At 38.2% G+C, this 23762-nt stretch overlaps 1 protein-coding gene across 1 annotated transcript in view; it reads left to right on the top strand.

The window, feature by feature from the left end:
* Positions 1–236: 236 nt before the first annotated feature.
* WASHC4 (WASH complex subunit 4) overlaps positions 237–23762 on the top strand; it is a 43650-nt gene continuing 20124 nt past the window's right edge. Inside the window, exons 1-19 of the mRNA XM_083366516.1 lie at positions 237–329; positions 3169–3308; positions 4117–4170; positions 4565–4630; positions 4776–4821; positions 6528–6595; positions 8596–8678; positions 10352–10394; positions 10774–10877; positions 12033–12153; positions 13161–13284; positions 13376–13503; positions 14547–14707; positions 14894–15020; positions 17068–17193; positions 17953–18060; positions 18425–18571; positions 18720–18799; positions 19109–19214. Coding sequence (XP_083222642.1) covers positions 269–329; positions 3169–3308; positions 4117–4170; positions 4565–4630; positions 4776–4821; positions 6528–6595; positions 8596–8678; positions 10352–10394; positions 10774–10877; positions 12033–12153; positions 13161–13284; positions 13376–13503; positions 14547–14707; positions 14894–15020; positions 17068–17193; positions 17953–18060; positions 18425–18571; positions 18720–18799; positions 19109–19214 — 1893 coding nt within the window. The 5' untranslated portion in view covers positions 237–268. The remainder of the gene's footprint in view (positions 330–3168; positions 3309–4116; positions 4171–4564; positions 4631–4775; positions 4822–6527; positions 6596–8595; positions 8679–10351; positions 10395–10773; positions 10878–12032; positions 12154–13160; positions 13285–13375; positions 13504–14546; positions 14708–14893; positions 15021–17067; positions 17194–17952; positions 18061–18424; positions 18572–18719; positions 18800–19108; positions 19215–23762) is intronic.

Below are 23762 nucleotides of genomic sequence, written 5' to 3'. Positions count from 1 at the left end.
ACTTCTCTGTGTAAAAGCTGTGAAGTGAACAATAGCGCCCTCTAGCCGCCACCTGAGTAATCACAGCCATTTTCCTTACTGATTATCGACGTTTCATCCGCCAGGAGCCGCTATCGAGCACGCGTTCTCCGTTCCGCTTCCTTTTAGCGCCCTCTAAATCTGAGAACTACGTTGCCCAATATGCCTTGCGGGCGTGGCAGGAAATCCCGTGTTTTGTAGTAGGAGTGGTGCTCTAGGCGCCGCCGCCGCCGTTGGATGTAGGTCTGTTATGGCGCTGGAGACCCTCTCGCCGGATTGGGAATTCGACCGCGTTGACGACGGCTCTCAGAGTAAGAGGTGGGGTGGCGGAAGCCTGTGGTGGGAACCTTGGCTCCGAATCCGGGAAAACCAGGGAGTGGTTGCGGAGGGGCGTCTGCAACCGAGCTCCAGTTCTTGGGGGAATGGCCAAGTCCTTTCAGTCAAACGGTTCCCCCTACTCGTCCCGGCGAATGGGTCTTTCCTCCGGGATAACTTAACTCTTTCCTCCCGAACCTTAAGGAAGGACCTTAGCTTATGCCCAGAGGTTTGTCCGTAGGCTGCTGCGGCCATCCGTTTTCTTAGTCAAGGTGGCTGGGGGTTAAAAGGAGAGTTTGGGTCCCCCTATGTAAAGTTCCCAGTCTTTTGCCTAAAGATGAAATCCTGTGCCAGATACCCAGATATGCTCCCGTAACAGGTATGCGTACAGGAAAGTTTGTGGTTAAAAGTTATTCTGAAATCTTATTCCTCTTTCCAGTAATTACGGAATATAACACTCTGCCGGTTTGTATTATTCAGTCTTAGCGTTTCTACCATACGGTAAGGCTGCGTTTTCCAACCTTAGGAACTTGAAGATGCGTGGACTTCAACTCCCAGAATTCCCCAGCCAGCATAGCTGGCTGGGGAATTCTGGGAGTTGAAGTCCACGCATCTTCAAGTTCCTAAGGTTGGAAAACGCTGCGGTAAGGGTCCACTCCCAAAATGAATAATTCAATTGTATTTTGAAATTGAAATGTAGACCCTAATTTCTGTAGATGATAATGAACTTGTTTGAGGTCAAATATAAGACTGAGAACATGGCAACTCTGTGTGTGCCCTGCAGAAGATTTGGTTTTTTCCTAACATGGCTTCAAATGGTTGACGTTTTGTAATTGATTTAAAGTACTTTTGTTCAACACTAAACTAGGAGGTTTTTTCTTAAATGGACACTTTTTAATTGAGCACTTTAATAGATAATCTGGAGGAATGGTCTCATAACTGCATCTGCCTATCTAAAAGTGCTCAAGTTTGGGGAAAAAATATAAGATAATTACTGAGAATCCGGAATATAAGGGATAGGTGGGTTAGACCTAGCTTAATCTGGATTAAAACTGGAGTGGCTCTTGAATATATATCATATATATTATAGTGAATATGATTGAGATTTTCCTCTCTGCAGGACTGATAATACATAGGATGTGAATAAAAGATTTCTTCATTTGTATTGCATTTTTATAAATGAGGTTAGGAGTCTCATTTGTTTTAGTGGTAGTGAGTGATGAAGTATGAGATAGTTCAGAAATGGGGTCTTCAAACTTGGCCCTTTTATGACTTGTGGACTTCAACTCCCAGAATTCATCAGCCAGGCATGCTGGCTGAGGAATTCTGGGAGTTGAAGTCGACAAGTCATAAAAGAGCTAAGTTTGAAGACCCCTGGTTCAGATGAATACTGAGTAAAACAGCAATATCTTCACTGCATATTTCATTAATTCTGAGATAATTTTTTTCTAAAAATGATGTAACATGGTATAATGTCTATTGTAAAATAAACTATAAGAACTAAATGTTACAAACTTCTGCTGCTATGATGGTAGAATGTTTTTCCTGTAAAGGCTCTTCCCAGTCGAGATTATGCTTTCTTCTCTTTTTGACAGCAATTTCCCTGCTGATAGTAGAGTAATACTTCACTTCCTCTTTGATTTCTGTTGGTTTCTGATTCACTTCATTGTTCCAGAGTAGTTTATTCTATTTTTGTTTTGTTTTTGGCAATCTGCAGATACTCTCCAAATTTTACACATTCTTTTTGGATACAGACTTTATTCTTGCAGCTGCACTCTGCTTTAGCTGAAATATGAAGTCATGCTGAAGTAATTAAGAGGGTTGCTGTATGCATCTCTCTTAATTTGCAGAAATTGGAACGTGACAGTCTGTATCATTTGTATTTTGTAATTTTTTTACAGATGTTCCTTAGCTGCAAGTGCTAACATGGTATGAATATTAATTGGAATATATACTACGGTATTTTTGGAGATATTCTGCACGCTTGCATATGTTTTAAATTGTTGTGCATAAAATACATATTTTGTCACTTATGAGATATTGCAAAACTGTCTTATCAAATTGCATAACAGTTATCCATAAAATATCATAATACAACTAATTTGAGTAGTTTTACCTTTGCATTGACATTTTGTTATAACTTGCTTTGTCATTATTAGAATATAGTGTGCATTTACATCTTTAACTCACATGTATATTGTTGCTGAAATTATAAAGCAGCTGAGCCTTTTGAAATTGTCTCTGGTTGTACTAAAAGGAATTGAAAGTGCTTTATTATAAGCAACCATGTTTAGTAGCTTATAAAAAGAAAAACAGCTTCCTGTTTTGCTTGTTGTAATTCCAATTCCATGATTAAACATTTAAATAAAGTTCAAAGCTGCAAAATGCAAATACCATCTTATACAATAATAATGAAGTTTATAGTTCATTCATCCCCAGCCTAGTACCCTTCAGTTGGTTGGAATATCAGTGTAAAATTTGTAAAACAATGTAACCCATCAACATAAAACTTCTGCTTTAGGAAGACTACACTAGAATGAAATCTGTTTCAAAAGTCTTCCTGTAATAAATTCCATTATCAAAATAGCAGAATGACTGACTTGTGGTGAAATGTTATTTTGCTACAGTATTAAAATTCTTATACATCCTTATAATATATTGATTAATAATATTAAAATAACAGATTGGGAATACAAAACATCTGTGAAGAAAACGAAGAGATGATTTTGAATGATTTTTTAAAAAATAAGTAATTGCTTGAATTTAGGTAATTTCTGTGCTTCCAAGTTTAATCAGCATATTTGCAAATATAATGAAAATATTGCTTACTTGTAGAAATCCATGTTGAGGTGCAGTTGAAGAACTATGGAAAATTCCTGGAAGCATATACTTCCCAGCTGAAGAGAATTGAAGATGCATTGGATGATTCCATTGGAGATGTTTGGGACTTCAATCTCGACCCCATTGCGTTAAGTGTATGTGTATGCCTTATGTGCCTATGTCATTTTACCCAAGTCTCTTACTATTCAACTACATACTGTACTTGCACAGAATTTTATAAGACAACCAGACATTCAGAGCAACTTTTCCAGCCTAATGCCTTGTTTATGTGGGACTTTCTCCCACTTCCTATTCTGGGTACAGGCTGAACATCCTGTTGATTAATCTAACATCACTAAAGTGGGAATACCTGCATGCTGTCTTTGAATAATTACATTGAGAGCCATCTGTCTAGAATCACCTTCTGTTAAATAATTAATTTTTAACTGCTGCCATGCACTTTGTTGTAGGCTATATTGGCTTCAGGCCATCATTAGAAACATTTGCAGTTTTCCCCAAGTTGGCTGGTGTATTTGTTTATATTTAGTAAGTTCAACTATTCATTTGTTATGTATCTGCCAAAATATTCTAGTTGGGAAAAAATCCCTTTATGTATTTATATGTACATTTTTTCCATGCATCTGATAAGATAGCACTTTACTCAATAAATAAGCTTCTGGAAGTAAGGTATAACATTTCCACCCCATTCCAATATTTATATTTCAATATTTTGTCATTGTTATTTAGTTTGTGACAACCATCACCTGTTTAATAATTTTAGAATGAAATTTTTAAAGGATTTCTTGGCTCTCCAGTATAGTACTTGTTTCCTCAGAGTATAGTGCAGGGATTGTCCTTTGTAATTGCAGTTTGGATTAAACTTCCTGTTTCATTTAGCTAAAACAATCATGTTGCAAATCTCTGATTTTCTGTTAAATCATTCGTATTTTGGCTTAATTTTAGCTTTTGCCTTATGAACAGTCTTCCTTACTTGAACTCATAAAGACAGAAAACAAGGTATGTTGCTCAATGTCAAAAACTTATTTCAAAGATATTGCTTTGTTACTTTTTGTGCTTTATAAAATATATCTTTTTTATAAGTTGTAAATCATTTTATCTTGTTTCTCACTAATAATATTTCCAGAACTGCTTGCCAAAAATCAGTAATAAACAAGATATTCTCTGTTCCCAGGTTTATAATCTAAAAGATGTGACAAATAGATAAGGATGGAATTCAGGAAGTCCCCAGTCCTTAAAGTTGAAATATCCATCTTAAATTAAGCATTTATTTATGTATTAAAGTTAATATGTGAATGAAATGATATCATACCTACATTCTATCCCCTCCTTTATATTTATAAAGTTATTCTGTTTATAAAAGTAGCCTGGAATTTTTCCCCTTTTCATCCAGGTTCTGAACAAAGTCATCACTGTATATGCTGCTCTTTGCTGTGAAATCAAAAAGTTAAAATATGAGGTAATCTCTGTTATATCTTGTATCATGCATAAGCTGCTGCATACATTTTAATTCACATTTGATATTTAAGATGTAATCATGCATTTCTATAACCTAAAACTATATAGACTGTTGTGCAAGAAAAAAAATCTGCTTTTATTCCTAGGCAGAAACAAAGTTTTATAATGGCCTCCTGTTTTATGGCGAAGGAAGTAAGTATTGTATATTAATTATGCTAATATGGGACACATTTATTCTAAAATTCTCTGTGCAGTAATGAACTTTAAATATGTTTTTGTTGTTGGGAAACAGACTTTCTTAAGTCTTTAACCAATTATACAACAAGATAGGAAAAGCAGAGCACAAGTCTTGGAATTCTTTCCAGCCCCATTACCAACAGTAGCTATGGGGACAACTTGCAAGTAGTACCTCTAAAATAGGAAGCGCTTCTTTTAGGTGGATTTATTTTACCTGTTGCATGTTCAAAGTAAGTTTATGAAGAGCAATAGTAGACCATATGTCACGTGCATTTTGCATTTTATATGTTGGAACCAATTTTTAATTTAGTTTAGAACTTTTAGATTACATGGTAATACTGATGACCTGCTTAAGAAATAAAGCATGTCATCAGTATGCATATTTCATTGCTGAAATAGTTTGTATGTTTTGACGGATAAACCATGAAACTCATCTTGTGATGAATAGAATGTTAATGCCCAAATGGTGAGCTGCCAGTACAGAAGTTACAAGTACTTGATAGAAATGCCTGACCAGTATTGGATGTTTTCTGTAGCTGACTTTCTGTCTGTTTTCTATCTAAGTATAATGAATATAAGAGCCTTGGTGGAGCAGTGGGCTAATGCCTCCTTAAGTAACACCAGCTGCCTGCAATTAGTGCAGGTTCGCATCCCACCAGGCTCAAGGTTGACTCAGCCTTCCATCCTTCCGAGGTAGGTAAAATGAGGACCCAGATTGTTGGGGGCAATAAGCTGACTTTGTAATAATGCCGCTTGGCCCCCCCCCCCGAAAGCCCTAATAAGCAGGCATATACATAGAATGAAGGCTACTGCTAAGCTTGTAAGCCGCCCTGAGTCTTCGGAGAAGGGCGGGATATAAATGGAATTAAAATAAAATAAAAAAATATGCACAGCTTTCAGAGTAGTATTTTGTTATTAGCTCATTAATGTTTCAAAATGTTCTTCAGTATTTTTAATAATGTAACATGAACCACTAGTATGTTAAGCAGGTAATACCTTTATCATGTTTGTTCTCTCATCATGCCATAATTTTGAAAGATGTGGTGAGATGCCGCCAAGATGAAAACAAGACACTGACTATTGTTTGGTTCATTGGCAGGAAGCAAAGAAAACGTTTAAAGAACTGCACAAGTCACATTTGTTTTTTCAATAGCTTCTTCTTGACTCTGATGTAGGGACTGGGAAAAAGCTTGGCAAATTCAAGCACACTTATTTGGGAAGCATCCAAGCAAATAAACCTAAAATGGCCAAATCTGTAAAAGAATAAAATTCCTCCCCTTGTTTCTTATTGTGCACTAGGTAATTTTTGCATGGTATAGGACAGGGGTAGGCAACCTCGGCTCTTTTATGACTCATGGACTTCAACTCCCAGAATTCCTGAGTCAGCTATGCTGACTCAGGAATTCTGGGAGTTGAAGTCCATGAGTCATAAAAGAGCCGAGGTTGCCTACCCCTGGTATAGGATAATAAAGCCGAATTTAAACATGAAAGCAGCATGTTGTGATAAGCTTTTATTTTAATTCCATTGGTTTTATATGATTTGTAATAGTATGCTTTAATTATGACTCGTGAAAAAATGGCTACGGTATAACTTAAGGATAATTGATTGGTAATGATTGGGTTCTCTCAAAGTAGGGTAATTTTCATGTTTATTTTTCAAGCTGTGGATTCCAGTAAGGGGGAAGGAGATAGTCAAATACAGATGGGAAGATTTATTTCATTTCTCCAGGTAATATTTATAATACCAATTTTTGTTAATTTTTTCTTTGTTAAGTGGTTGAATTCATAATTGTGCTATGGGATTTTTTTTTCCATGCCAACAACAAAAGTGATTTAGGTAAAAATCCTTGGGTGAACTAGAGGTAAGTAGCACTGTATTGTTCCTAGCTTTCTATTTCTCTCTTTTCTCTGTTCACTTTGCTTTGCAGATTTTATAGCAGTGCCCAGTTGACTCTATTTTAATAGATTACTCTTGCATGCATCGATTTGTAGTGTGTCTATGATGGATTAAAACACTCCCCATCTGCAGATGCATCTGTATGCGTTTGGAAAGAAAAATAACAGCAAGACTTAACTTTCTGCTAGGTTTGCTTAATAATGGAAAGACAGTTCAGCTGATGGACAATCCAATGGCAGAGAATGAATCCAATATCTACTTCTTATTGTTTCTTCTCTTTCTGTTGGTGCCCTAACAAGGGATTCAGTGCTGTGAGCATTTCCTCCCTTGAAAATCAGAAAAATTATATGCATTGTGGCAATTGATTTTTAAAAATTGTATGAAATTGTGTGTTTTGCAAAAACTGTAGCTATTTAAAGAATCACTTTTAGTTGATGCTGCAAGTATAGCTCAGGAAACAAAAGAGAATGTTTTGGATGAAAATAATATATTTATTAATAAGAGAGGAGCTGAATTTGCTGTATGTAGTTCAAAGTCATCTTTGTGCATTTGGCATAATTTCAGTACCTTGTGATTGGGTTTTGCCAAGCATCACTTAATAAAAAGGGAGTTGGTTCTTAAAAAAATAACTGGCAGTAAAATGAGCTTGAAGCCAACTTTCTGAAATGCCCTTTTTATTTCAATTTACTAGATTTCATTTGCATTTTTTATTTTAGAATTGCAGAGGAATAATTGTCTTCTAATTTTCTTTATTTGTTTCATATCCTGTGTCTGTTTCAAAAAGCTTAAGGCAGTTTACATTGGGATTTATCTTTATTTTATCTTCACAATGGCAACCCTCTGAACTAGACTGGGCTCAGAAACAGTGACTGAACCAAACTCACGTAGTGAGTTTCCATGGCTGAGTGTGGGCTTGAACCTGAGACTTCTTGTTTTAATCCAGCTTTTCCAGCACTGCAACACATTGGCAGTCTTTTAAAAGCCAGTCTCCCATGTTGTTTGAAGATAAATTCAGACAGTTTAGATTTTTCATCTTATTACTGTTGTTCTTTTACAACTTTCTAAAGTAAATCTGTTTCCACAGAACAGAAAACATAGATGCAGATTCATTCTCTAGGTGGAGTCGTAAATGACTATAACTCAGTTTCCTGCTACAGAGCAAGTTACAGTTGGTTCTATGCAGTTGTTAAATAACTAATGAGTTGTGCTGCTGACTGTTTTCACTTTCAGACATCAGTCTATGAAAAGGCTAAATAAAATACTGATATGCTCCAGAGGTCTTGAATTATAGTTTTTACAGGGGTTTTTTTGTAATCGGTTATGTTGTTTGAAGCTGCAGGAAATTAAAGTTCAAAACACCTGCATGGTATCATGTTTTTCTTTGTTGCATTGAATACAGAGGATTAAACAATACAATAATAGCACAGAACAGAAACTATTAAGAATTTATAGGCTGTGATGGATAAACAGAAATAAGCATTGAGGTACTAAAGCCAAAGGGATTTGATACCATTCAAAACAAAACATTCCAAGAAATCTCTCATGTTTATTATGACTGTAGTTGGCTTAGTTCTTAAAATATATGCCACATGCCAAAGTTCCTTCTTCATCATGGATATCACCAGGTCAGTTGTAATCTCTTAGCTCAGCCTACCCGATAGGATTGTTCTTGGGAGGATAAAATGAGGAAGGACTTCCTGTGACTGCCATCTTGTACTCCCAGGGGAAAGGTATGTGATTCATTCAGTAATACGGAACCATTTGTGAGTAAAATAAGTGTATTTAGTGAGAAATTGCTTATTTTACTGATCAGTACAAATTTATCATTGCAGGAGCTGTCTTGTTTTGTGACACGGTGCTGTGAAGTGGTGATGAACGTTGTTCACCAGTTAGCTGCCCTTTATACCAGTAACAAGTAATTATTTGCTAACTAAGAACAAATTATAGGTCTAGCATGTTAATCAGCTTTCTAGATTATTAGTTCAAGGATAAGGGAAATGTTATGTGTCTTACTGGTTTTTACACTTATAAAAAGTGTCTGATTGTCTTTCAAAGTACAGATAGTCTTTGACTTATGACCACACTTGAACCCATAATTTCCGTCGTTAAGGTGGGTTGTTAAGTAAGTTTTTGTCCCATTTTATGATCTTGCCACAGTTTGTTAAGTGAATTACTGCAGTTGTTAAGTTAGTTAAGTGAATCTGGCTTCCCTATTGACTTTGCTTGTCAGGTTGCAAAAGTTGATCGTATCAGGACCCTGGGACACTGCAACTGTCATAAATACATGCCAATTGCCAAGTGTCCAAATTTTATTCACATGACTGCCGGGATGCAGCAATAGTCGTAAGTGTGAAAAACAGTCGTAAGTCACTTTTTTCAGTGATTGTAACTTCAAACAGTCACTAAACAAATGGTTGTAAAGCGAAGAGTACCTGTAATACTATCACACTGTGTTGTTATGAAAATAATGTAATATCGGATTTTAGATTAATACAATTTTAAGTGAAAGCAAGCCGACTATATACAGTATATTTTGTGGTTTGAAAGTGTATTATTTCCATTATTCATAGTTTGCTAACATGGCAAGTTGCAGGTAATGTTTCCATATCCTTTTTTTGTAAGAGTGCCAAAGGAATGGTACACTTGCACAAGCCAAAAGCATACTGTAGCATATTCTCTTAAATAAGTTGTTGATTGGCCACGCCCTCATAAAATGTTAAAAACATGGGCTAAAATGTTTAGATTTCTGGAAGCTTTACAGCAGTGGAACTCAGCTTGTGGTCCGCAGACCCCTGGGGGCCCACAACGTTATCACAGGGGGTCCACAAAGACTTGAAGAAATGTTACGATTTAAATCTTGAGTTAAGTCTTGAGGGTCTGTGGCCATGAACAGTGGCCACAAAAGGTATTAAAAGGGGTCCGTGGTGAAGGAAAAAAATGAGAATCACTGCTGTACAGTATTTTGTTCAGGCATTGACTATCTTGCAAGTAGTTTGCTTCTCTAGTCTCTTAACTCTCCTGACTATCTTTTTAAGATTTTGCTTTTTTAACAGATGAGATTTGATGTGAAGTTTGACTATTTACGTCATAATAGTGGGATATTGGCAATCAGTTCCTTTGTAATAAAACTTAAAATATTTTAATATAGAGTTAAACAAAAGATTAATAAGTTAAGCCGAGGCGCTTTTCCAATCATGATGCAAAGTTGTGCCTCACTAAATTGAATGTTCTCCACTATGGATTATCAGAAGTTGAATAATTATATCACCATAGTCTTTTTGGAATCACAATTGGTTTGCATTGTAGAGACAGTGGATTAGAATAAAAAAAAATGCACAGTAGCATACTTGGCTGTTGGGTGATGTTTAGTGTTCTGGATCAAAGCTTGAATAGGCCTGCATTCTATAATTACATGAGACATGTTAATTTGATTCTAATATTGTATTAGTAGGCCTCGGTTTACAAGAATTACCTTCCCATGTATGTTTTGCACACTAGAAGTAATTTCCAGATTTATTTTGAAATTTTAAAGGCTTGGGTCTTTAAAACCTGTTTATTAAGTAACATGAAATATGTTTTATTTTCCAGGAATATTCCTAATGTGATAGAGACTTCGGGTGTTCATTTTCAGGTAAAAGTTTATTTTTATACTGTTTATTACAAAATTCTTTTAAGTTGTTAACCTTAAGATTTGATTTAAATGTATCAAATCTTCCTTGGCAGATTTTTTTTAAATACAAAGAATGATACATTGTATTGTGTTCTTTAATAGTCCAGAATATCTGTTTTCTTGGGATCCCTATTTCCCAGTAAGTTTAAAAAAAATACAGCGAAGAAAGCACTATATTCAATACTATTACCTTCTTATACTTTACATATTTATATCTGTAGTGGTTAGTATTTTTCAGGGGGATATTTCGAGTGCATTCCGATGACTGCTTATATTTAAAGTAAGGTTTTCTGGTTGTATGGAATATGTTCTCAGATCAGTGATGTAATTTTTCAAGCAGACTATGTATGAGCATCTTGGAGAACTTCTGACAGTTCTACTTACACTTGATGAGATAATAAATAATCATGCCACACTGAAAGATCACTGGACTACGTACAAAAGGTATGTGGGTAAATTTGCTTATTTTTTCTACAGAAAAATAATTACTTTTATTATAGAGCATTGTAGAATACTATAGAAAATAACATCGACAAAATAGTTAAAAGTATGCAGTTATCTGTTCATAACAGTGGATCTTGACTGGACGTTCTACTGGATATTTCTACAAGGTCTCGCAGTTCCTTGTTAGTATCCCAAAGGTGCTTTTTCAAAAGGCAACTGGATTTTGTTTTTCCTTGAAGATGTTTTGCATCTCATCCAAGAGGCTTCTTCAGTTCTGACAGTTGTGAAGCTTCTTAGATGAGAAGTGAAACGGTATCAAGGAAAATCAAAGTCCAGTTGCCTTTTGAAAAAGCACCTTTGGCACAGTCATGACTTGGATGACTGAGAATCTCTGTAGGACATTCCTTGTTAGTAGTAATTGATCTTTTTTCTCTCTCTCTTTCTCTGTATTTAATATGGCCACCTATCTTACAAAGGTGACTCTGAATGTCCTACAGAAATTAAAGACCAAACATAAAACCAATGAGCCCAAAGTTGGAATAGTAATCTCCAATCACGAAAGAATGCATAATAACTAGCAGGGCTCACCTAACCTCCAGATCCCTGGAGAAAACAGCCAGGTCTTCAGAGTGTTCCAAAAAGCTAACAAGATCAAGGCTGTTCCACAGGGCAAGTACTGAGAAGGCACAACTTGTGTCCAACAAGATGACACTTTTGGTGGAATGGACCATTAAATATTTGCTTATGTAATGATAAAACATTTAATATTGCACTTATTTATTCATTGCATTTTTATGCCACACATCTCCCCTACAAAGTCACTCTTATATAGCTATTTGTACAATGACCAACTGTTATGAAATGTTTTAGAATCACCCTTGCTGGTACATGCCTTCTGCCATAATGTAGATGACCCTCTTTTTTTCACCAAGGCTAGCCCTATGGATAAATCTGTCCTGTTGTTCCACAGGTCTGCTGCCCCATGAATGCAGCCAAACTGCAAAGCTACTTCTGTAGCAAAAGATTTCCTTTGTTAAAAGGAAGCAAAAAATTGCTTGGTTTAACTCTAACCCTCTGAAAGTTCTTAAAGCTTAATTGTGTCCATGAAATACTCTGAATCTTCCATAATTTTGTTTTTTGCTTTTCTTTAACCAGGCTATTAAAATCTGTCCATCGCAATCCTCCTAAATTTGGAATCCAAGAAGATAAACTAAAACCATTTGAAAAATTATTGTTAAAGTTAGAAAGTCAATTATTGGATGGCATGATATTCCAGGTAGTATGATAAATATTGCCTAATTTCCCTTATATAGTATAAATGTGGTCTATAGAATCTATAGTGTAAAATTGTACAATACAGTACAATCTATAGTGTAAAATTGCCAAATGTTTTGATGATTTTAATTTGTATGCTTTTATTTCTTTTTTGAATTGTACACCTAATATTCTGGCATGTTAGGTGTCAAAATGTTATGTGCAGGCAGAAATTAGTTTGTTGGTGGTGAGATGTTTGGGACTTTTGTTCAGAAAGTTTGTTTCCACTTGTTTTTAAAACTTCCTTCGCTTTCAAGGAGAGGGTATTGGGGTTCAATCCTCTCAGGGCTCAAGGTTGGTAAAATGAGAACCTAGATTGTTGGGGGCAATATGCTGACTCTGTAAACCACTTAGAGAGGGCTGTAAAACACTGAAGCGGTATGTAGGTCTAAGTGCTATTGCTATTGCTAAACTGATAAAATTACAATTAATAATTGCTGATTGTGAAAATGTGACAATCCTAGACCAGGGTGAGTTGGCCATGTCGAGTTGGCTCAGGGTGAGTTGGCTACAGCGAGTTGTCCTAATCCCTGCTGACTCTATAAACTGCCCAGGGTGTGCTGTAAAGCATTGCAGGGCGGTATGTAAGTCTAAGTGCTATTGCTATTGCTATTGCTATTGGAAACCACAAATTAAAAAAGTGGTTGAACATCATATAGATTACAGTAATTTCTCACTGCTTTTGGTAAGAAGGAAGCAAAGTAAAAAATAAATGGGCTGTGGGTCCTATAAATACTGCTGGTTTTAAGTTCATAAATGTATACATTTAATCTAACATATAAAAAATAAAGACGGTCAACCAACAATCCCTATAAATAAATGTTAATATTCTTAAGTTTCCAGTAAAACTTTTATTTCAATAGAACACAGCAAGAATAACATGCTATGATTTGTTTTTGATGAAGTTTTGAATATGATTGTGTTCTCATTAATACTAATACTGTAAACTGCTTTTATTTCTCTTACTAGGCTTGTATAGAACAGCAATTTGATTCTCTCAATGGAGGCGTGTCAGTTTCAAAAAACAGCATATTTGCTGAAGAGTTTGCACATAGTATTCGTACAATTTTTGCAAATGTTGAAGCTAAACTCGGTAATGCAGAATAGAACCTTTTTATATTAATATTAAGATTGTATATTTTTGCAAATTTCAAAAATCTAATTTTTGTGCATGTTTGTTTAAGGTGAACCTTCTGAAATTGACCAGAGAGATAAGTATGTTGGAATTTGTGGTCTTTTCGTACTACATTTTCAGATTTTTCGGACTGTAGACAAGAAATTTTACAAATTGTTACTGGACATTTGCAAAAAGGTGACTATTTTACTGCTTGTAACTTTTATCAACCTTAAAATTTCATAACCAACATAAAATTAGATAAGATGCTTGTGAATGAGATCCTAATAAATAATAATCAGAATTAAATATACGATCATATTCAGTCTTTTTGATAATTCCAACAGAGTGTTGCTGTTCTAGCAAGAATGAAAGCTTGATTTAGTGGACCTCAGTACAAAAAGCTTTGCATAGATCAGTTCAAATCTCTAACAATATACATCATTTTATCAAACAATAAATGCAATGTTATAGTGCAAATGAAATATTTCATAAATGATATAAACTGGCACTGTGATGTACTTTTTATTGACATACTTTCATAAATAATAGATGCCCTTCCCTCAAATTGTGTATAAGAACTTGCATTCATGATATTGTCATATCTTGAAAATTTGCATAAGAGATTTGCAAAACAAATTTTATATCCAACCACAGTTAAAGAAACTGCCAAAACCGTATTTCCAGATCCATAGTGCTTAGAATGTTTGATAAAGGATGTAGTGCAGGTTTTGTATAATGCCATTGTGTAGAATGTCTACTGTAGTAGTTCAACAATAAGTATTATCAAACTAATAGTTTAATCATCTGTATAACGAATTTCTATGGATTTCAGTGAGAGCTGTTATTCATGTATGGCTTAGCTCCTCCTTCACAAAAATGTATGGACATATAAATAGTCTTTAGTATGGAATGTTATCAAATTTCCTTTTCATTTACAGTATCTTCTAAAAATTGCCTACTGTTTCCATGTCCATGTTTCTTCTGTAAATATTGTATAGGCTCAAGACTGTTTTTAAATGCTAAGGAAATAACATTGGGGAATGAAGTGTTACAATAGGACTGAGATCAGACCTATTTCTTTTTTTTTCTTGGAATGCTTAGCAGAACTTCAACAATGCAAGTAAACTTAGAACATTTCTATAATTGTAAAATTTGTGTAGTAAAAGAATGGTTTGTTAAGGGTCTTGGAATACATTTTTTTCCTCTTATTTTCCTAATTTTTTCTGCTAATACTATAGGTGCCGGCTATCACACTAACAGCTAATGTCATTTGGTTTGCTGACAACTTTTTGATTCAGAAGATGCCAGCTGTTGCCAAGCTTCTGGACAAAAAAAGTTTCCATGCAGTTAAACTACAGAGAGAAAGTTTTTTACAGCAAAAGGCTCAGTTGCTCACAAAGTAAGTTTGGGGAGTAAACACTTATTTTTTCTTACCTACAGGTTTCTGTTTTTTCCTAGTAAGTTTAGCACTTGATAACAAGCCATTGTTTCTGAATTCAGACACCATTTCAAATAAGTGTTTAGACTTCCAAATCTTAATATGGTATCAGAATGATTAATAAAGTATTATTAATTTTCTTTTTAGAGAGATGCAGTCTTATTATGTATTTGTGAACTCCTGGATGATGAAAATGGAATCTCTTTTGTCAAGGGAACAAAGGCTGGATAGGTTTGCTGAAGATCTCAGTAACAGATGCAATGTTTTTATACAGGTATGTATATGCTCAATTTAAAAAAAATGATTAGAAAATACTGCATACATAGTATACAGTCAGATTTGTATTATACAATCCCCCATTCTTATGAACAAATGGGTTAGAAGTTATGAATGGATTTTATTGCAGTCATTGACCGATACAAAATATTACAAATAGAGTTATAAATCTCAAATAAGAATTTTTTTTAAAAAAAACTTCTATAAAATGAGAACACTGGAAAGAAGAACAAAAGGTAGAATATTTACTTGGTATTAAAAAAAACCCTGATCAATTAACTTGATAAAATAATATATCTGTAAATAAGTAAATTGCCTTAAGAAACTCAATGTGTAGGCACCCAAATATGTTTTAATATATCATTCTTTTAACTATATTACTATTGATTGATATGATATTTAAAATTTAAAAATATAACCATAAAACAATGTTATTAATTCAAAACAATATTATCATTGATTCAGAATTGGACTCCTATATAAACAGTCCCTATGGTGATATCCTAATATAGTTGCAACGGTCTCAGGACAAGCTCCGTTTTAGCTAACTTCTGTGAGGCCAACATGGTTGGGACCATTCTAATCCTTGGTGAAAAACTGTTTCATACAACAGAGGCCATGGGGAGAAGTATTTTGGCCTTGGTACTTTTGCTTTATGGGAACTGTGAACAATTTTCCCAAATGGGAATCCCAAAATAGGATTGATTTAGCTGAAGGAGGTGATTATGGAGCTATCTTTACACCAAGCCACATAGGAATATATAGGTTGTAATCTACACTTTTAAATTGCACCTGGAAACTTACTGGGCACTTTTGGAATGATATGCTTATTAGCCATGGAATTTCTATTAACTAGTTTCTGAGTGGCCTTTAATGGGCAGGTGTACATAGAGTATGATGCCGTACTCCAGTCGTGTGGCGATGAGTGCTTGAGTTTCTGTTGTGAAGTTTTCCTTCTCCATCTAAGGCCATAATCAGTGCATTAGCAAAGCTGAGCAAAGACTCTCCTATTAGGCCACATAGCAATAACTATCAGTTCAGAAGGATGTCCAAGTCACAGAACTGCTCTTATAGGGACTATGCCATGTCATCAAATGACAGCAGTGGAGCTAGTAGGGAATCTTAGTGAACAAATAGCAAATTCGGCCTGTTTCTTCCCATTCATATTCTGGTAATGTCCAGACTATGCTAGCACCGTTGTTGATGTAATTTTATGATTGGAAGGCATCATTTACTTAGGCTGCCATTGGTTGTTATTTTAATTGCTGAATTTTAATCTTTGTACATTGCCCAGAGTCACGATTTGTGATGGGCGGTCATATAAATTGTTTAAATAAATAAATGATTGACTTCTATCAGTGGCTTTATTTTATTTTAATTTAATTTATTAATATTTCTATACCGCCCTTCTCCCGAAGGACTCAGGGCGGTGTACAGGGCAAGAATAAAACACAAAGTTACATAAATATATAAATATTATATAAATATTAAAAAAGTAGTTAGGGAGAGGATTGATCTCTTGACATTCCATATGTAACTGCCTGCTGAGGAAAGAGTGGAACCACTGGAGCACAGGGCTCTGATCTCTAATTCATGCAAATTCTCTGGAACAATACTATGGACACTGGTAGTTTCAAGGGGTCTCAATCCTGGTGAAAAGTGCTGTTTAGGGTGTTCTGTAGTTGTCTTTCCTTCATTATATCAATAACAGTTTCTAAAAAGGGAAAGTTGGAGAGAGAGCAATGGTTGTATGAAACAGTTGCATTTAAGGAAGACTTCCTAAGGAGATGGTGCCTTCTTCAAGATCACAAAAAATACTTCCTCTCAAAACAAGATATTGTCCACCTCCAGAAAAGCCAGGTGTCTGAATCAATTCCTTCAGTATTCATAGGACAGAAGATGTCTCATTGAATATGGAAAGACATTATACCAGTCGCTATCTTATCCACAAAGAGTCAAGATACTGGCAAATGCAGCCAGTTTTAGAAACGTAAATTTATAATGATATAAGGAAAATGTAATTGATTCATTTTGTCATTTTTTAGGGCTTTCTCTATGCTTACAGCCTTAGAAACATAATCACAACTACAATGAATCTGCACATGTCAATGCAGAAGCCAATGACTAAAACCTCAGTTAAAGCATTATGCAGGCTTGTGGAACTACTCAAAGTAAGTCGAGATATTTGTATATCGTCACTGACACAAATATCAGCAGTGGTTCTTTAATAACATTTTAGGATAAATGATGCATATCTAATTGATGAGATAGGTTGAAACTGGACAATAAGCTGTTATGGTCCTTCAGAATGCACAAGCATATGAATCTAGCACCTTTCTGTACTTTTTAAAGCAGCTGCATCCTTTCATAGGATTATATCTTCTAAAGATGCTCTACAGATGCTTTCAAGAGCTGCAAACAGCTATTATATTCACAATCTGAAGTAATATTTTGTAAGTGAAACATAGTTGCATGTTTTGTTATCTTTGCTGCATTCTTTGATCTTAGTAAAACAGTATCTTTTAACTCTAGAAAATGGCTAAAACATGATACCAGAATCCAAAATTATGCTAAGGTTTAACTAATTACTCTTGTGTCAGCAATGTTTAACCCATTCATGGCACATGGGGCACACATAAAAATATATAGTTATCTAGAAATCTAGCATAGCCTTTGTAATATTACCATAGTTTGTGGTTTGTTAATATAACAAGGATGATTCTTTCAAATGTTCATACTATGTTAGAAACCATATACTTAGACTTTGATTTGAAAGAATCATATATTTCATTTTAATTAAATTTGTTTTAAATTTGTATGCAGATGAGACAATGAGTGTGAGAATTGATTAATTCATTGATTTAAAGCACTGCAGAATTTGATACTAACTTTTCTTTTTATTTTGTGCTCTGAAATTTGCACAACTTCAGGCAATAGAATATACTTTTTACAGAAGAAGTATGACTGTTGCCGATTCAGTCACACATATAATCCAGCATCTTCAGCATCAAGCTCTCAATGCCATTGCTGTAGCTAAGGTAGGAAAGCAATTTTAATCAACATCTACATTTTGCAGTTAAGCTCAGTGATTATAAAGACTAGACAAGCTGCTGTTTGAATAAAATTATAAGGAACTTCACAGTCACAAGAATAAATCCTGACATTATTTATGCTCAGATTTGGGTATGAAAATGCTAAAATAAGGGATCCTTTGGTTTGCTAGTATATAAATTTTAATTACTGAGTTAAATTGTTTTGGCTTTAAATCTGGTTTAGTTTGGAATTTTAAAAAAAGAAATATATTTGTCAGTCTTTGAAATAAGGTTTACTGGTTGATGATGGGTAACTAATCCCAAAATGCTGGTTTTCTCCGCCCCTTCCCCTTCTCTTTATCATCTAAAGAAAAGAGTAATTTCTGACAAAAAGTACAGTGAACAGCGCCTTGATGTACTTTCTGCTCTTGTACTGGCTGAAAACACCCTCAATGGCCCTAGCACAAAACAAAGAAGACTCATAGTTTCTCTTGCCCTTAGTGTGGGCACACAAATGGTAAGTGTAACACTTCCTTCCTTATCAGCTCTTATACATATTTATAACAATAATATAAGGGGTTTTGTGGTTAATGATGGATGCAAATATTAGTTTGATAGCAACCACTGATGCAACAAATAACTTGCCCCTCTGTTTTTTTTTCTAGAAAACATTTAAAGATGAAGAACTCCTTCCTCTTCAAGTAGTTATGAAAAAGTTGGCCTTAATCAGTGAACTTAGGGAACGGTAAATAAAGCTATAAAACGATGAGGTCCTACATCCTGAGATACCCAGAATAGAGTGGTGTGGTAGAGGGTTCATCAGATAATGATGCTTTACTGTAGACTGGATGATATATTTTCAATGTAAAATTGAGCTTTAAAAACAAGTCAGCATCGCTAAGGATGTATGCCTGTTTATAAATTGAGTTTTGTCTCTTTATGATTATGAAGATAGATTCTAAAATGCATTCTGAAAATATATGGCTCTTTGAAATTGGTTCTGTATGAATTGTGAATATTTATTTTCTCAGTAACTTTAATTTTTCCATTCTAGAGTCCAATCACAGTGTGACTGTTGCTTTTTGTACTGGCACAGAACGATATTTCCAATTTATCTGGATGATGTCTATGAAAATGCAGTAGATGCTGCAAGGTTACATGTAAGTAAAACATTAAATCTGAAATAGCCAGGAAATTTACAAAGAAATTGTATAGGTAGTCCTTGACTTACAACCAAAATTTCTGTTGCTGAGCAAGGTAGTTTTTAAGTGAATCATCTGGTTACGAGAATCGGGCTTCTCCCACTGACTTGTTTTGAAGCCGTCTGGGAAGGTTACAGATGGTGAACACAGTCCCAGAGCAGGGAAACTTCCATACATACATGCCAGTTGCCAAATTTTGAACATGTGACTGTGGGAAGCTGCAATGATCATCAGTGTGAAAACCCATCATAAGTCACTTTTCTCAGTGCCGTTGTAACTTGGAATGGTCCCTAAACAAATGGTTGTAAGGCAAGAATTACCTGTAATTGTAATGCCAATTCGAGTTTGCTAGAACAAGTCCATTCTACAAATTTTTAAATATGGTAATGTGAAATATAGTTTATTCTAGATTGAAAATTAAAAGAGGAAAAAGAAAGGAGACCAAACAATGCATTTATTTCCCGAATCATGGTTTAGTGGAGAACAGTTTATATGAAATTGGGACTTGAGGCTGAATTTGATAATATTTAGGATTGAGTAAATTGGGTTTACATGCTCATCCTCTCATGCAAAGCTGTGACAAAATTTTCAGTAACTTTCATTCCATTTTTATAAACAGTGCATTGTTTCTCAACCTTGGCAACTTTTAAGATGCACTATAAAAATAATTGAGTAATTTGTGTTTCCTTTTTAGTGTTCATGAATATTTATATTTTTATTTATTTATTTATTTATTTTATTTTATTTGATTTATATACCGCCCTTCTCCTTGGTAGGGACTCAGGGCGGTTCACAGGGCATATATAAAAAAGACAATACAAAAATTAAAAAAGATTAAACCCATGCCCAATTAAAACAATAATACAAATTTAAAAAACAATTAAAAACCCATAATCCCCCATCAGGCCAGACCAGCTATTTCAAACAGGTGGGTCTTCAGGCCCCGACGGAAAGTTCGGAGGTCTGATGCCATCCGGAGCTCCACCGGCAGTTGGTTCCATAATGCCGGAGCGCCCACAGAGAAGGCCCTCCCCCTGGGGGCCACCAGTCGGCATTCCCTGACTGGCGGCACCCTGAGGAGGCCCTCTCTGTGGGAACGCACAGGGCGGAGGGGAGTCGATGCCGGCAGCAGGTGGTCCCTGAGGTATCCCGGACCCATGCCATGTAGGGACTTAAAGATCGTAACCAACACCTTGAACCTCACCCGAAAGACAACTGGTAACCAATGCAGCTCGCGGAGCAAAGGTGTAACATGGGAGTACCGGGAAACTCCCAAGACAACTCTCGCGGCCGCATTCTGTACCAGTTGGAGCCTCCGAGTGGTCTTCAAGGGAAGCCCCATGTAGAGAGCATTACAGTAGTCAAGGCGAGAGGTCACGAGCGCATGAGTGACCGTACACAGGGCATCCCGGTTCAGATAGGGCCGCAACTGGCGCACCAGGCGAACCTGGGCGAAAGCCCCCCTAGTCACGGCCACTATATGATCTTCCAGGGTAAGCCGTGAATCTAGGAGGACTCCCAAGTTGCGAGCCCTATCCACGGGGGGTAAGAGCTCACCCCCCATAGAAAGAGATGGAACATTTTGAATGTCCCGGGATGCCGGAATGCACAGCCACTCAGTCTTGTCAGGGTTGAGTTGAAGTCTGTTCCTCCCCATCCAGACCCGAACCGCCTCCAGGCAACGGGACATCACGGCGAGGGCATCACTGGGGTGGTTTGGGGTCGAAAAGAAAAGTTGGGTATCATCGGCATACTGATGATACCCAACTCCAAAACCACGAATGATCTCACCCAGCGGTTTCATATAGATGTTGAACAGGAGAGGCGAGAGAACCGACCCCTGAGGAACTCCACAAACGAGAGACCTAGGGGCCGATCTCTGCCCCCCTGCCAACACCGACTGCGAGCATCCCAGGAGATAGGAGGAGAACCACTGAAAAACTGTGCCTCCCACTCCCAATCCCCTGAGACGCCGCAGCAAGATACCATGGTCGATGGTATCGAAAGCCGCTGAGAGGTCTAATAGGACTAGGACAGAGGAATATCCCCTATCCCGCGCCCTCCAGAGATCATTCACCAGAGCGACCAATGCCGTCTCCGTGCTGTACCCGGGCCTGAAACCCGATTGGTAGGGGTCCAGATAATCCGCTTCATCCAGGACTAGAGGGAGCTGATGCGCCACCACACTCTCAACAACCTTCGCAAGAAAGCGAAGGTTGGAGACTGGACGAAAGTTGTTCAAAACAGCTGGGTCCAGGGCAGGCTTCTTGAGGAGAGGTCTCACCACCGCCTCCTTCAAGACGGTGGGGAAATAACCCTCACTCAAAGAAGCAGATATAACCGCCTGGAGCCAGCCTCGTGTCCTCTCCCTAGCTGCATAAACCAGCCAGGAAGGGCACGGGTCCAACAAACATGTGGAGGAGCTCAGCCTTCCCATAATCCTGTCCACTTCATCAGGGGTCACAGAATCAAACTCTTCCCAGATAACATTGACAAGACCGCCCGTGTCCTGATCGCCTGACTCTGCCCAGCTGGAGTCCAAACCGGTCCGAATCCGAGCGATTTTATCCGACAGATGTTGACTAAATTCCTCGGCACGACCCTGCAAGGGATCCTCCCTCACCTCCTGATTAAGAAGTGAGCGAGTCACCCTAAACAAGGCGGCCGGGCGATTATCTGCGGACGCGATGAGGGTGGAGAAGTAATTACACCTCGCCACCCTCATCGCTGCGAGATAAGACCTAATATAGGTTCTTAACCGCAACCGGTCGGGTTCGGATCGGCTAGACCTCCAGCAGCTCTCTAGGCCCCATTTCCGACGCTTCATCTCCCGGAGCTCCGCGGAAAACCATGGAGCTCGCTGGGATCTGCGCCGGGTCAGGGGCCGCAAGGGTACAACCCGGTCAAGTGCCTCAGTGGCTGCCCTTTCCCAGGCTTCCACTAAGGCATCAGCCGAGCTGTGAGCAGTGGAGGCAGGTGGGGACCCCAGCGCCGCTTGGAATCTATCAGGATCCATTAAGCGTCTGGGGCGGTACCATCTAATTGGCTCCGTACCCCCACGGCGGGGGGTGGCAAAACGGAAGACCAGCCGCAGGAGATGATGATCGGTCCATGACAGGGGCATAATAAATGGAGAGCCCCCACCTAGATCATCCAACCACCGTCTAGATAAAAAAATCAGGTCAAGGGTGTGGCCTCCCTCATGAGTTGGCTCTGAAATTACTTGCGTCAGGTCCATGGCCGCCATGGAAGCCATGAACTCCCGAGCTAGCTCAGATGAGCCTCCCAGGGATGGTAGATTGAAGTCTCCCAAAACTATAAGTTTAGGAAACTCAACCACCAAACCCGAGAGGATATCGAGCAGCTCGGGCAGGGCTGCCGCTGTGCGACTAGGCGAAATGTACACCAGCAGCAAGCCCAACTGCGCCCCGGGACCAAATCTCATAAAGAGAGACTCACACCCGACTATCTGAGGAACGGTGGTCTCCCGCGGACATAAGGTCTCCCTAATGGTAACCGCCACTCCCCCACCCCTACCTTGAGCTCGTGGCCGGTGTAGCACCCGGAAGCCTGGTGGGCAGAGGTCAACCAAAGGGACCCCACCCTCTGGGCCCAACCAAGTCTCCGTGATGCAAGCCAGGTCCGCATGCTCACCCTCAACTAAATCCCTAACAAGGGGAGCTTTATTAGCCACGGACCTGGCATTCAAGTACACCAGCCGGAGCTCAGGAGGCTGCACATCCTCGCTCCCGGCACCTCGGGGAAGAACCAGAGGGTCGGAGCGCCTCACCGCTTGTAGACAGCGGAGACGGCCCTCCCGGTAACGATATGGCCCCCTGTCTATCCGCCTGCTGCCTTTCCCCATCGTGGGAATTGGTAATCCCACGACCCGCTCATGAGCCCCAGATGTAACCACAACCCGCTCCCCCCCGAACGCCGTCAGACCCAGGCCTGGCCTGCAACACAGTTGTTTGGCTACCCCCCACAGCCAGACAACCACTACCCCCCACCCCCCTCCCCAACCCCCTAAAAATTTGACTAAAAAATTAACCAGGGGCCTCTTATTAAATTTATATCGAGAACCCCTGGCCTTACCCGGCCATCTCTCAGGGTCCCAACAATTGGGCCCCTCATCGAGACTAGGGATAGAAAAGAAGGCGGGACGTACCCAGGAGAGGGGGGCACCCCTGAGGGCGAGTAAGTCCGTATCGGAATATCGATGCATACAGTCAGCAAGTCCAGAGAGGGCAGTCCAATGATTAAAATCAACAGGAGGATCGAAGGAAAGGAGTGGGACATTTGGGCCATCCACCAACCAACTGCCACTTGGTTGGATGCTCCCAGGGGCACACCACAACCCGTCCTCTCACAACGGGGCGCGAGTCTGCCCCCGGGGATGGTCCAAAATGCCCACCCTGGGTGGGGCAGCACCCACAGAGCTCCCACCTCTATGGGGCTGCCGATGTAAAACAGGCCACTCTCTCACTGTGGCCTGTGCCCAGGTCC

The sequence above is a fragment of the Vipera ursinii genome (genome assembly GCF_947247035.1).
Source record: "Vipera ursinii genome assembly, chromosome: 6".
In the NCBI taxonomy this organism is placed as follows: Eukaryota; Metazoa; Chordata; class Lepidosauria; order Squamata; family Viperidae; genus Vipera; species Vipera ursinii.
This window is presented reverse-complemented; position numbering and strand designations above follow the sequence as displayed.